Source organism: Tripterygium wilfordii, chromosome 4 (assembly GCF_013401445.1).
Source record: "Tripterygium wilfordii isolate XIE 37 chromosome 4, ASM1340144v1, whole genome shotgun sequence".
NCBI classification, from domain to species: domain Eukaryota; kingdom Viridiplantae; phylum Streptophyta; class Magnoliopsida; order Celastrales; family Celastraceae; genus Tripterygium; species Tripterygium wilfordii.
Genome location: NC_052235.1, coordinates 14,029,717 through 14,042,579, shown reverse-complemented (window position 1 = coordinate 14,042,579; position 12,863 = coordinate 14,029,717). Strand labels below are relative to the sequence as shown.

The 12,863-nt window shown below is 36.8% G+C and overlaps 1 protein-coding gene across 1 annotated transcript; it reads left to right on the top strand.

Moving 5' to 3' along the window:
- Window positions 1-2,166: 2,166 nt before the first annotated feature.
- On the top strand, window positions 2,167-9,664 carry LOC119996172 (diacylglycerol kinase 7). Its single transcript, XM_038842715.1, has 12 exons — window positions 2,167-2,627; window positions 2,839-2,961; window positions 3,156-3,293; window positions 3,384-3,469; window positions 4,036-4,123; window positions 5,693-5,768; window positions 6,113-6,195; window positions 7,879-7,949; window positions 8,591-8,668; window positions 8,906-8,993; window positions 9,078-9,194; window positions 9,288-9,664. Exons 1-12 carry the CDS (start codon window positions 2,289-2,291, stop codon window positions 9,444-9,446), a joined length of 1,446 nt encoding a protein of 481 aa, XP_038698643.1. The 5' UTR covers window positions 2,167-2,288; the 3' UTR covers window positions 9,447-9,664.
- Window positions 9,665-12,863: the final 3,199 nt, after the last annotated feature.

Below are 12,863 nucleotides of genomic sequence, written 5' to 3'. Positions count from 1 at the left end.
CAGGTTCGGTGAATTTTTTGTTTTACATGTTTCTTTAAAGAATCGATCTAAAAAACCTAACAATAACCGACCAATCAGTCGGTGAAATTTATGTCCAAAATTTGAAAAACCCGATCGAAACCGACCGTTTTCACCCCTACCGTTAAAAGATAAAACTCGTTCTTAATGCGAGATATGTATAGCATCAGTAGCGGTGCTGCAATTTCAATCAGTGCATCCATTATGTTTACTACCAACAACCCTCTCCAAAGCATTAATTGGAGATCCATCCACATCCACTTATCAAAAATTAAATAAGCATGAACTTCTTAATCAATTTGATTGCAAGTTGTCAACCTAACTATGGTCCATGAAAAGTACTTCTTAAGATCTTGGGCTATTGATATATATACAACTAACGCTGTACTTTTCAAATTTCTGATTTCTTTTTTAAATACCGTTTTGAGAAATATACTTCTCATTGGAATTCAACATTATGCCACATATGCCTTATTCAATCGATTTTCAACCTAACCACCTTTTGTTGGTCATATTTCTGATATTGATCTAACATGGTGCTATATCAATTCATTATTCAAATATATATATATATATATATATATATATATAAATGTTTAATAAAAGTATTCTTTATTTACTTTTGGTTGTGTGAAACAAGCAGGTAGACAACGAAAATGACATGTAGCATATCAGTTTGATAGCTCAACAGGTTTATTCCATTGATTAAATCAATGGAATAGCTTTATTCCACTCTTTTATTTCAAAATTTATTGTTTTAATATAGATTCCATTATTTTTAAAGCACATTTTAGAATTTATTGTTTTAGTTTTGAATTCATTATTTTTTTTGAAATTCCATTGAAAAAAATAATGGAATTAAGATTTTATCGATAAAATTCATGGACAATGAATCTTATTAGAAAGAGTTTTATGCACTGATTCTGAATATATAATTTTTTTAAAAAAATCTAACATGTATTTTGAGAGTTAAAACATTTTGAAATTTCGTTTAACAGACTTGGACTCCCATGAGTTACCATTATATGAGTTACCTAACATTACTGGGTGGACAATCATTATTGCCACCTAGAATGCAAGAACGACATTTATTTTAAGGATTAACACCACGCACCTCCCAATAAATTATTTTAGATTACCATACCAAAAACAATCAATGCTCCTATCTCCTATTCATTCGCATTGAATTGTGATTTCATTTAATTTTCCTACCATAAAAATGTCTAAACTTTGGAAATTAATTATGAGACGATGTTATTATCAAGTCAAGCATGACTTTTCTGACCACTTTCTCACTTGAAAAGACAAAATATATACTTTCTTATAGTAGTTGATAGTTGAGACACAAAATTGAGAAAGAAATGTTTAACAATGAAAATGAAACTGCATGTATAGTTGAGAGACATAAATTTATATTTTACCATTTTTTAGGAGTTGCAATCAAAATTTATTGCGGGCCTTATGATATTCATCACAATTAAAGGTTGTAATTACAATTTGCTGAGCCTACATTTTGTAGAAGTACTACAGGATCCCTAAACTACATTTTGTGGAAGTACATACATTTTGTGGTCCGGTTTCTTAATCAGTTGGGTCCCAAATGTTCTGTTTGAGAGTATGTTGTGTTTTGACCTCCTGCGGTGAGGTGAGGTGAGGTGAGTTTCGAAATTGTGATGACAAAATTTTTAGACACGTCACTAAAAATAATGTAGCGACGTGTCGAGAGTGAAAATAACTCCCTGTAGCTTAATCTTTGAACTCATTACGGTACAACAATCTCGTAACGCACCGCTTGACCAACATTTTTTTTTTCCGAACAGGATACACCCTATGTATTAGATGTACACTAGTTAGTGTACAAGGAGAAAAAAATAAAGCACCCAATCTACCCTCAATCAATATAATTTGTGGTATCTATTCATTCATATTGCCTCCATCATTAGGTGTCACGCCAATCATTCTCCCATGCTAACAAATCTAAAACTGTTAAACCCTGTAGTTAACTTAAAAACACTCGTAATTAAAAAAAGTAAAATTGTTATTAACCCATAAATGGGAATATTAAGCTATAATTAGCGAAATACTTATGTTGATTCCAGCTGGCAGTTTCTGCAAATTAACAATAAAAGCAAGGGCATTTGAAACATAACTGAAATCCCCTCTCTTTCTCTCTGTTTACAACGAATATATTTTAGTTTAGTTTGATTCCCCCAGTATCGTCGATTCGTCCTCGTGAATTCAACTTTTCAGAGAGGGCTGTAGGGAAGAAGATGGACTCGCCCTCGACGACGCGGAGCGCGGCGCGATCGTCGATGATTGAGTCGATCCGGGCGTGCGGCCTTACGGGAATGCGAATTGATAAGGAGGAACTCAGGCGCAAGATAACCATGCCGCTCTATCTTCGCTCCGCCATTCGCGATGCTATTCGTCTAAAAGACGCAGTCGCCGCCGCTGAGACTCACTATAAAGGCGCAGATGGAGGCGCTGGATTGATCCAGGACTACAGTGCCCCCGAGGGTCCTATGGTTGTTTTCATTAATTCCCGTAGTGGTGGCCGCCACGGACCAGTCCTCAAGGAGCGTCTGCAGCAATTAATGGGAGAAGAACAGGTATTTGTTTGCACTTCCATTTTCATATGCATATATTTGTCCGGTGGAGTTTTAACTGAATTTTGAATATTCACAATTTTTGCTTGAGCGGTAAGAAAGCTTATATTTTTTGTAATTTTGGGGTAATAAAGCTTTAGCTTGGATGATTTAATAAGTTCAATTTTTTTTTCTGATGTCTTTTTTTGAATTCACAAATGTTTATGTAACACAGGTTTTTGACCTACAAGATGTGAAGCCTCATGAATTCGTGCAGTATGGACTGCCCTGCCTTGATAAGTTGGCCAGTCTGGGCGACCATTGTGCCAAAGAAACTCGTGAGAAGTTGGGGGTTGTGGTACGTTAATTAGCGTATGTCAGCACAAAACATGCTGTATCTGACTTTGAAAAAGTGTAAATATGATTCTTTATTGCTCCTAATTTGAGGATGATGATTGTGAGGATGTGGCAAGTAGTTTGTTGATCAATTAGCTTACAAAATTACTAATGGTTTCATTCATAAGATTATGAGAGTCTAGGATGCTTGAGCAGGTTGCAGGAGGTGATGGTACAGTTGGATGGATTCTTGGATGCCTAGGAACACTCAACAAGCAGGGTCGAGAGCCTGTCCCTCCAGTAGCAATTATTCCACTTGGTACAGGAAACGACCTCGCTCGGAGTTTTGGCTGGGTAAGATGACTTTATAGCAAATATTAAGTATTTTTTTCTTTAATACTTTACTCTGATTTGTTGAGCTGTTGTTTTGAATGCTTTATTTAGGGTGGTTCATTTCCTTTTGCCTGGAAATCAGCTGTCAAAAGGACTCTTCACAGGGCTATCACAGGTCCAGTTGCTCGTCTAGATAGGTAAGCAACTAAGCAAGCATCCTCTTCATAGGTAATGCCATAATGGTGGAAGCCATGATCTAACGGTCAAGAGTGGCGGCATAATTTTATCATTCTCATTGCATGTTGCTATGGATAGTCTTCACAAGAGTTCATAGTTTTGAGGATGTGCAAAGCTAGTGCCTTGTGGCCCAAAGGCCCCAAACCTCTAGATTAATGTCATGTCATAGATGTGAGTGGCCATGTCCTCGTGGATTCTGCCTCCTCAGGTTTTTTGTCAAACATGGGACAAACTGTTGAGGGAATTAACACTTCAAGGCTTGCCTGTTGCTTAGAAAATTAATGTTTTAAACTTTACTGGCATACGTTTGGCTTAAGGTTATTTGTTATTTTTGTCACACATGGGACAAACTGTTGAGGGAATTAACACTTCAAGGCTTGCCTGTTGCTTAGAAAATTAACGTTTTAAACTTGACTGGCATATGTTTGGCTTAAGGTTATTTGTTATTGGATCCCTGCTTGTTAAGACATATAGTTTGACTTGCTTTTACAATCGGGTATTAGTTTGATGGTTATTTTTCATGCAGCTGGCATGTTCAGATCTCAATGCCATCTGGAGAAGCTGTTGACCTACCACATTCTTTGAAAGCTACGGAAGAGTGTTCACTTGATCAGGTTATTTGATCTTTCTAGTTCACATTTTATCGTGTCTCTCAGATGCTCTTGTAGGCAAGATTTTTAGGGTTTTTCAATCTACAAAATGAACCTTTGAATATGATTATTTATTTTTGAATGAAGAGGGCCCATACAGCAAAAAAGCTTAACCCCTAGATGTCCACCACAACCTTTCCTTTGCACAGACAGGCCTAGGTGCGGGCATAATTATAATTGATGTAAAGATGCATTTCTTTCAAAGACTTTATTTTTGGTTCCCCTGCAATTGGTGCTGGATGGCATATTTTTCAATCATTCATTGGCTGTGAATGCAGGATATCTGCAATTGTTTGTTGATGGTGCCAGTTGGTATCTAAACACATTTTGGTTTATACTGGATGAAGGTTGTTGTCGTTCATATTGTCGCTCAACTATTTAGTGGCATTATGAGGTTTTCTAGGAGCATATTCAGATTTGAATATTAACACTGCTAACAAAAGGCCTCCATGAGCTTTCATTGACTCAATGAATTTTATTCCCCCTGTTCAACTACAGCCTTGGCTATCATACTTTACCAGGATTTCTGAATCGCTGACCCTATTTGCAATTTTAACCTATGTTCTTTTTACATTTTTTTTCACACAATATTAAGTCTCCATGAGCTTTCGTAGTCTTATTGTTTGTTGAAACTGTGTCCCTTGATCTTATGCGGATGGGAAGAAGAAATATCAGAGGTGAAGGATTTTTGGAGTTATGGTTCATCCTAAAGCTATAAACTATTTTCTAGTTAGGTTAAGGTATTGTTTAACATTTGTTTGAGTTAGTATTATTGTTGTGTCAATACTATAGGGTTTTATTTAGGTTTTAGAAGCAAGACCATTGTCATAATTTCCAAGTTAGGTGGAACTTCGAAATTAATTCCTTATTAGTATTTTATTATACTCCCTCCATCCCAATTTGTCTGTCATCCTTTGAAAATCCAACTTTTTAAGGAGACATAATTTAATGCAATTCAACTACACAAAATAACCATGTTATTCCAAATTTGTCCTTATTTATGTTGGTACTTTTTTTTCCCTTGGAACAAGAGTAATTAAAGTAACAAGGGTAATTTTGAAACACAATCACAAAATTGTTGATTAATGAAGAAAAGTGACACTAGTTTTGGGACAGCCCAAAATAGAAAGAAGGACAACCAAAATGGGACGGAGGGCGTAGTATTTTAGGAAATCTATGTTAATCAAATAGTATCTTCTAGGAGTCAACTATCTTTATTAAGAAATTTATGATTTAACTTGGGTTACCAAGAGTCTGTAAGCCTAATATAAAAAGGCTCATACAACTCTTGTATGAAAACTTTTTATTCAATGAGGAATATAGACTTTTCTATGGGTTTAAACCTTAGGGACTCCTTTGAGTCAAATCTATCGTCCCGTCTTCTAATGTACATTTCCAAAGCCCTATTTTGCTTTTCCTTATTGTTGTTTATCTTTTTGCTGCATCATGATGGAGTTATCTTATGTTTTTGATGCATGGTATTCTGATTGAGTGTCATATATATGATTGGAAGGAACTTTTTCATGACTGCAGGGTCTAGAAATTGAGGGGGCATTGCCTGATAAAACAAATTGCTATGATGGAGTATTTTACAATTACTTTAGCATAGGTATGCTGATTTGGTTTCTAGATATCATTTAATTTTGTGCAGTTATGACATTTTGTCGAAAATGCTTGGGTCCAATTGTTGGCAGATTTAGACAACCTATCATTTCTTATCTCAACTATATAGTGTATGTCACCTTATCTGTTCTACTTATTAATTCATGATCATATGCTATAGCTTTAAAAAAGATTTATGATTGAATATGTGAACTTTAAGTAGCCAGAAGTTTGTTAGTCGTATAGGCTCTTTCAATTTAATCATAACATATAACCCTTTAAATTCTTACTTATACTGTACTTCAAGTTCTTTTTAATTATGCTTTTAAATTTTGTAAATTGCTCATACAGGGATGGACGCTCAAGTTGCATATGGCTTCCACCATTTACGTAATGAAAAACCTTACCTTGCACAAGGCCCAATATCAAATAAGGTCTGATTGAATTTTTTGGTTCTATAAGTTTATATATTTTAAATTTCCTATGCATGACATGGACCATTGACTTAGAGTTTGATATTAAAGTTCATTTCGCTAATCATCTTCTTTGTTATATGGAACTTATATGCTTTTTAAGTTTACCAGACATAAAAAGACATAAAAAGGTATACCACACATGTGCACCAAGGTTCCTGTAGTGGGCGGGGTAGGGACATGCAAGATATATACAAACTTACACCCACGTAATATGTAAAACGACTGTTTCTAGGAATTGAATATGTGGCATTGTGCTAGGGATACCCATTCGGGAGATGGGCTTTGCCCGATATAATACGGGTCGTAGCCCAAACAGGTTTAGTCCACTAACCTAACATTAAAAGTTAGGGCCATATACAATAGCTGTTTCCAGAAATTGAACCTATGACTGCAACTCTACCACTGTGCCACATGTTCGCTTGTAAAAGGTAAAGAACTCTTGTGCACAAGGCTCTCGCAGTGGGTAGGGTCGGGGACAAGCAGAATATACACCGATCTTACCCCCACATAATATGTTGAGAAGTTGTTTCTGGGAATTCAATCTGTGACCTCTAGATTGCACCATTGGGCCACATGTTCGCTAGTTAAACAACGCTTGTGCACAAGGCCTTTGCAGTGAGTGGGGTTGGGGACAAGTAGGATTTACGCAGACCTTATCCCCACATAATATGTGGCGAGAGGCTATTTCCAGGAATTGAACTTGTGACCTCTAAGTTGCAACCCTGCAACTCCATCACTGAGTCACATGTTCGCCTGTAAAGTTTACCAGACATATTGCTTTTATAGGCTTTAGCAGATGATCAAAACCCAAAAAAATAGAAATCAAAAGTGGCTGGAATATGATCTGCAATGATTTCTACGTAAATTAAAGCAAGAGAATTCTGGTGGCTTGACAGCTTCAATAAAGATGGATCACCTCCTATTAACACTAGTCCAGAATCTGTTCTCCACGAATCCTTATAATCATATTGATCATTTTTGGTCCTTACATTTTTGTTGTTTGTGAAAAAAAGAATATGTGGAAAAAGAGCAAAGTTTAAAATCTAATAGAGAGAAACAGATAACTTTGCGAAGATATGTAACTATTTTTTCGAAAAGTCGTTCCCTGCAGCAACTTCAATTTTTTCTAATCGAGGCTGATGACTTCAAAGTTCAAATGCTGGAAACCGATGGCAAAAATTTAAGGAATAATGAAGGTCTTATTATTATCATTATTTTTGGGATTCGAAGCATTGTTACATCAAATACATGTAAAAAAATGTTGAAACAAAATTTTACTACATCGTTCATTGGGAAGTACTTGTTTTCGAGTAACAAAGAAATGACTGATAATGGCTCGCAATTATGTTTATCGCTGCATTTTCTTGGATTGCTGGAATCACCATGAGATGTATCTTGTTGACTTTAAGGTAGCAGATTATATGAACTTGAAGTTTAAATTTTATTTCTGGTCAATATAGTAAAACTTGTTATATTATGATCTGCATGGAATCAATATGTTCTTATTATTCTTAGTGAATAAAATTGTGGTGTTGTGTGCTTGGACGATGTGCTAGTTACTTTCACTTTCCCGATAAGACAATCAATGTTTTTGGTGTAAATAATGACAGAAACTTGCAATTACTGTATTTTCCAATGCAGATAATCTACTCTGGTTACAGTTGCACTCAGGGTTGGTTCCTCACACCTTGCATAAGTGATCCGAGCTTAAGGTTAGACATCTTACAATGAAAGCAATTTAATATCTTTCTGATGGTCCCATTCATAAAAAATATCATAGGGATGTTTGTTTAGTTCCGCAAAAATCCCAGAACTTATTGGCTCCTTAGGAGTTTCTTTTCATTACTTTGCTTCTCTTCCATGTCCTCTGAGTAACTTTGAAGATGTAAAGTCCAGGGAAAGGAATGTCCTATCCACTTTTTTTGTTATTTTGAATCCCATAGGTTTTAGCTCTCTTTATTGGCAATAATGAGGCTGCTCATCTGTCTGTACTTGCTGGGGATGTGCAATTTTTATTCAATATTATGCACAGAATTTGATGATGTGCCTTTCAGGTAGTGGGTCAGTGGATGGGAGTTTGGTTGGGCCTTTAGTATGAACTTGAAGCTTTGTTTTTTATCCATAAATTTGACTTGCTTTAGTTTTCTAGATCTTTTATGATGTTTAAATTAAACAAGGGATCATAGATAAGGCTATCTTTATCACAAGTTCTTAAATTTCCTTTTCCATTTTGTTATTTTTCTTAACATTGTGGTTTATGCTTTCATTAATTTTATTATTTGTTTCTCTGGATGAAGTTATAGTCATGATTTTCTTTACAATAACATGTATCTAACCCTTTTTATTCTTGTAGGGGACTCAAGAACATCCTGAGGCTGCATGTCAAAAAGGTTAATTGCTCGGAATGGGAGCAGGTCCCAGTCCCTAAAAGGTAGGTTTTTACGCATATGATTTTATCTTTATTTTTATCATTTATTTTCGGGGATGTATAAACATGCAGATCCAAACTTTACCTTTAATCTTGTTTACTTCTTTTGACTACCGAGCTAAATTACTGAATTTCATGTAATGTCACAGTGGCCATTCTTCTTAGTGCTCTGCTGTCCTCATACTCTCTACCCTTGTATTCAAAAATTTTTTTGCACTAACATTTGTCATCTTTCTTTAGTGTGAGGGCGATTGTTGCTTTGAATCTCCACAATTATGGAAGTGGGAGAAACCCATGGGGGAGTCCGAAGCCACGTTATTTGGAAAAGGTACTAAATATCCAATGTTGGACTGGACCATCGTCTGTCCGCATGCAAAAGATTGAAACTTATCTGTTTTTTTCTATTTTTCAGAGAGGCTTTGTTGAGGCCCATGCTGCCGATGGTCTTTTAGAAATCTTTGGCTTAAAGCAGGGTTGGCATGCATCATTTGTTATGGTTGAGCTCATATCTGCCAAGCACATTGCTCAGGTACTGAAATGAAATGATTTTTGGTTATTGTCCGAATGGAATTATCAGAAACGCAACTATTGTGTATTTATGTGCATTTCTATCGTCTCTCAGGCCGCCGCAATTCGATTGGAAGTTAGGGGTGGGGAGTGGAAAGATGCCTATATGCAGATGGACGGAGAACCATGGAAGCAGCCCATGAACAAGGACTACTCAACATTTGTAGAAATTAGGAGAGTACCTTTTCACTCCCTTATGATAAATGGAGAATAGTTCTTCTTCTTTCCTTGAGCTCTTGCCCATGGAACCATGGGTGGTTGATTTTTAAGGGCTGATGTCCATGTGTTATGCTTGTTTACTAGGTAATGCAGATTTGTTGTATCAAATTCTTGGTTGGTCAATATTTAATCTGTTTTTCTATTGTGGTTCTTAAGAGGACTTGCTAATAGTAATTACGTTTAACTAGTGAAGGAGAGTTTGTGCAATACTTATTCTTGTGAATGGTCAACAGAAATATATATATATATTTTAACTTTTAATGAATACTATGTAAACAATTATATGTTAATGATAGAAAAGTTTATAAACAATAAACAATATATATATATATATATAATGGTGATAGAAAGTTTATCGGGCTAGCAATTTGTCATGCTTTTGTGATCTTAGCATTCATTGAATTGAAGGAAAAAATCTTGTTATTCCAAAATCTTTAGATCTTAACATTCATTGTATTCAAGGAAAAGTCCTGTTATTCCAAAATTTTGTGATCTTAGCATTCATTGGATTGAAGGAAATTTTTTAAATATATGCAAGAAACCAAAGGATGATTACGGTGCACAAGTCTATAGATTGATATCAATTCCATTTTGGTTTTAGGTTTTGAACAAATTAAGAAGACATCCAATGGCCGACTTGAAAATTCACGACATCCGAGAAGACTTGGTGATGGATTTTCATACAAGATTGCCAGTGAAATCCATGAAGCGATTCAGTTGCGTATGCAAATTATCGTTTAATCTTTTCAAAAACCCCAACTTCAAATGTTTGATATATGGGTGATGACTGAACACGGAGTTAAGGAGTCTTGGGTTAAACAAGTAAGTATTGGACCCATTTTAGTTGCCTATTGGATTTTGCAAGGATGGCGGAATATTTTTGGAAGACTCCAATAACATATCATCCAGCCACGGGATAGGAAAATGGTACTTAACTGTGATCCGATTGATGGCACGACCATCCACAGACAGCACAAGGACTCATACGCTCCCGTATAAACCCCTTTCGCATCAAATCCTCAACCTTCTTCCTTAGTATGTCATTCTCCTTTGGACTCAACCTGTAGTGAGGTAAATATGGTAAATTAGCTCTAGGAATAAAATCAATTTGGTGTTGGATGTCCCTCATAGGTGGGACGCTATTCGACAAATCATCTGAAAACAGGTCACCAAACTCTGCTAACAACGATTGAATTGCTTCTGGACGCTCTGCATGCTCCTCCTCATTCCCTATCCTGCTTATTACCAATGCCTTCACAACCAAGGCATGCATCTCCCCAATGTTCTTGTAGTCAGTTGTAACATCATGGTCAGAACAGACAATGGTTAGCAAAGAATTCCCTTCCACCTTAGCAACCTGGGGCACAAGAACATAATGCTCCTTGGAAGGAACTATCGTCACCTTATGATCACCCCATTTGAATAAGCAAATATTATCCCTGGCCCTATAGGTCATATCCACATCAAACTGCCAAGGCCTACCTAAGAGCACATAACTAGCATCCATATCTATAACATCACACAAAACCTTATCACGATACTGTATACCTATGGAAAGGAGAATGTGACACACCTCTTCCACCTTCACTGTTGGTCCCTTCTGAATTCATCCAATGGCATAAGGATGGGGATGCTTCCTTGTAGGTAACTTCAGATTTCAACAAGCTTCCTGGACACAGTTCTCACAACTGCCACTATTAATGATAAGGTCACACACCTTCTGGTTAATGGTGTATTGTGATGAGAAGATACTATGGCGCTGCCAATTATCATCCTGTTTGGCAGATAACAAAATCCTCTTCATTACACAATTTATCCACTCACCTAGCTACCTCTTCAGCAAACTCAGCACCCTCATACTCCTCTTTTTTTCCAACCCCATGCTCATCTTCGTCATCTGTCATATTCACTGGTCTCCTATCAGGACACTCATTTGACTTATGTCTTGGTTTGTTGCAACCATAGCATTTGATTGGGGCTGCCTTTGCATAAGGGTTTGGGTTAGGATTGATATTCTTAGTTCCTTTATGAGCTCTGTTGTTACCCCCTTCTCCAACCTGAGCTCGCTGTGGTGCAAGCACAGTGAGCGTCTCCCTTTGTACGGAGCCCCATAGTTCGCTCCATGAACTCAACCTTCAATGTCAAGTTATGAGCCTCATCAATAGACCATACAACTTGCAGCCCAATCTTCTCCCTCAAAGATGTTCTTAAACCATTCAAATACCTAGCTACCTTCTACATATCGTCTCAACCAGATTGTTTCTCACAAACAGTCTATTGAATTCAAAAGTATACTAAAAAACAGACCTATTACCTTGATAGCAATTCTGATAGAGCTGGAACAAATACTGCTCATAATATGGAGGTAAGAATCTCCCCATCATCAACTGTTTCATCTGACACCAAACCCTTATAACATCCTTCATTTGCCATCTCCGATTGACCTGCAACTGATTCTACCATATAGCTACACTTCCCTTCAACTAAAAGGCCACCAGTTTCACTATACGTTCCTCAGGAACTTCTATCATATCAAAGAAATGCTCCACCTCAAATATCCACTCTAGAAACTCTTCAATTTACAGATTCCCATTGAACATAGAAATATCTACCTTAGGTCGATACTCTTCAAAAGGCCTCTATTGCCTAGTAGGTTGATAATCCGCAACTCCTCGAAAATCACCACCACCGTTTGAATCTGAATCTTCTGGTATTGGTGGTTTATACTCCGATACCAACTAACGTGGGTAGAACAATAAAGGAATCAAACAATCGTTTGATTAAAACGAACAACACTCGAATCCACTAGTAATTAGAGAAACTTCTCTACGATTTTAATATATCTATACTTATATATAAAGCAGAGGCTCTAACAACTGCTCCTATTTTTTCGACACCTGGCCTGCTAAAACTCTTTGTTTCTTCCTACGTGGATACTCTACAATTCTTTTGTTTCTTTTTCAGACGCTCTCAGCTCTCTCCCTATTTCTCCAATACACTCTCTCCAAACGTCTCCTGCGGCAATAAAAGAAACGAAAAAAAAGGATGATCTCAAAGCCGTTTTTTGTTCTATGTTTGCTGCTCCCCTTCTCTATTTCCATCTCCCAATTAAACAGCCCGTTTCCATATCCCACAAAATCGACAATCGATTCTGCGGAGCTGTCGTTCCTTTGGTGTTTACGTGCTTGATTGTCATAGCCCACAAAAGCTGCAACCAATTGATGCTCCCTTTGTTGCTTCCTTGCTTGGTTTCCATACCCTACAAAATCTACAATCGATTCTGCGGAGTGGAGCTGTTGTCCGTTTGGTGTTTCCGTGCTCGATTTCCATAGCCCACCGATTGAGTCGGCAAAAATCCTTGAATCTCTATTTCAGTTTCGTAAAGGGGAAAATATTCGAATTCATAGCCCAT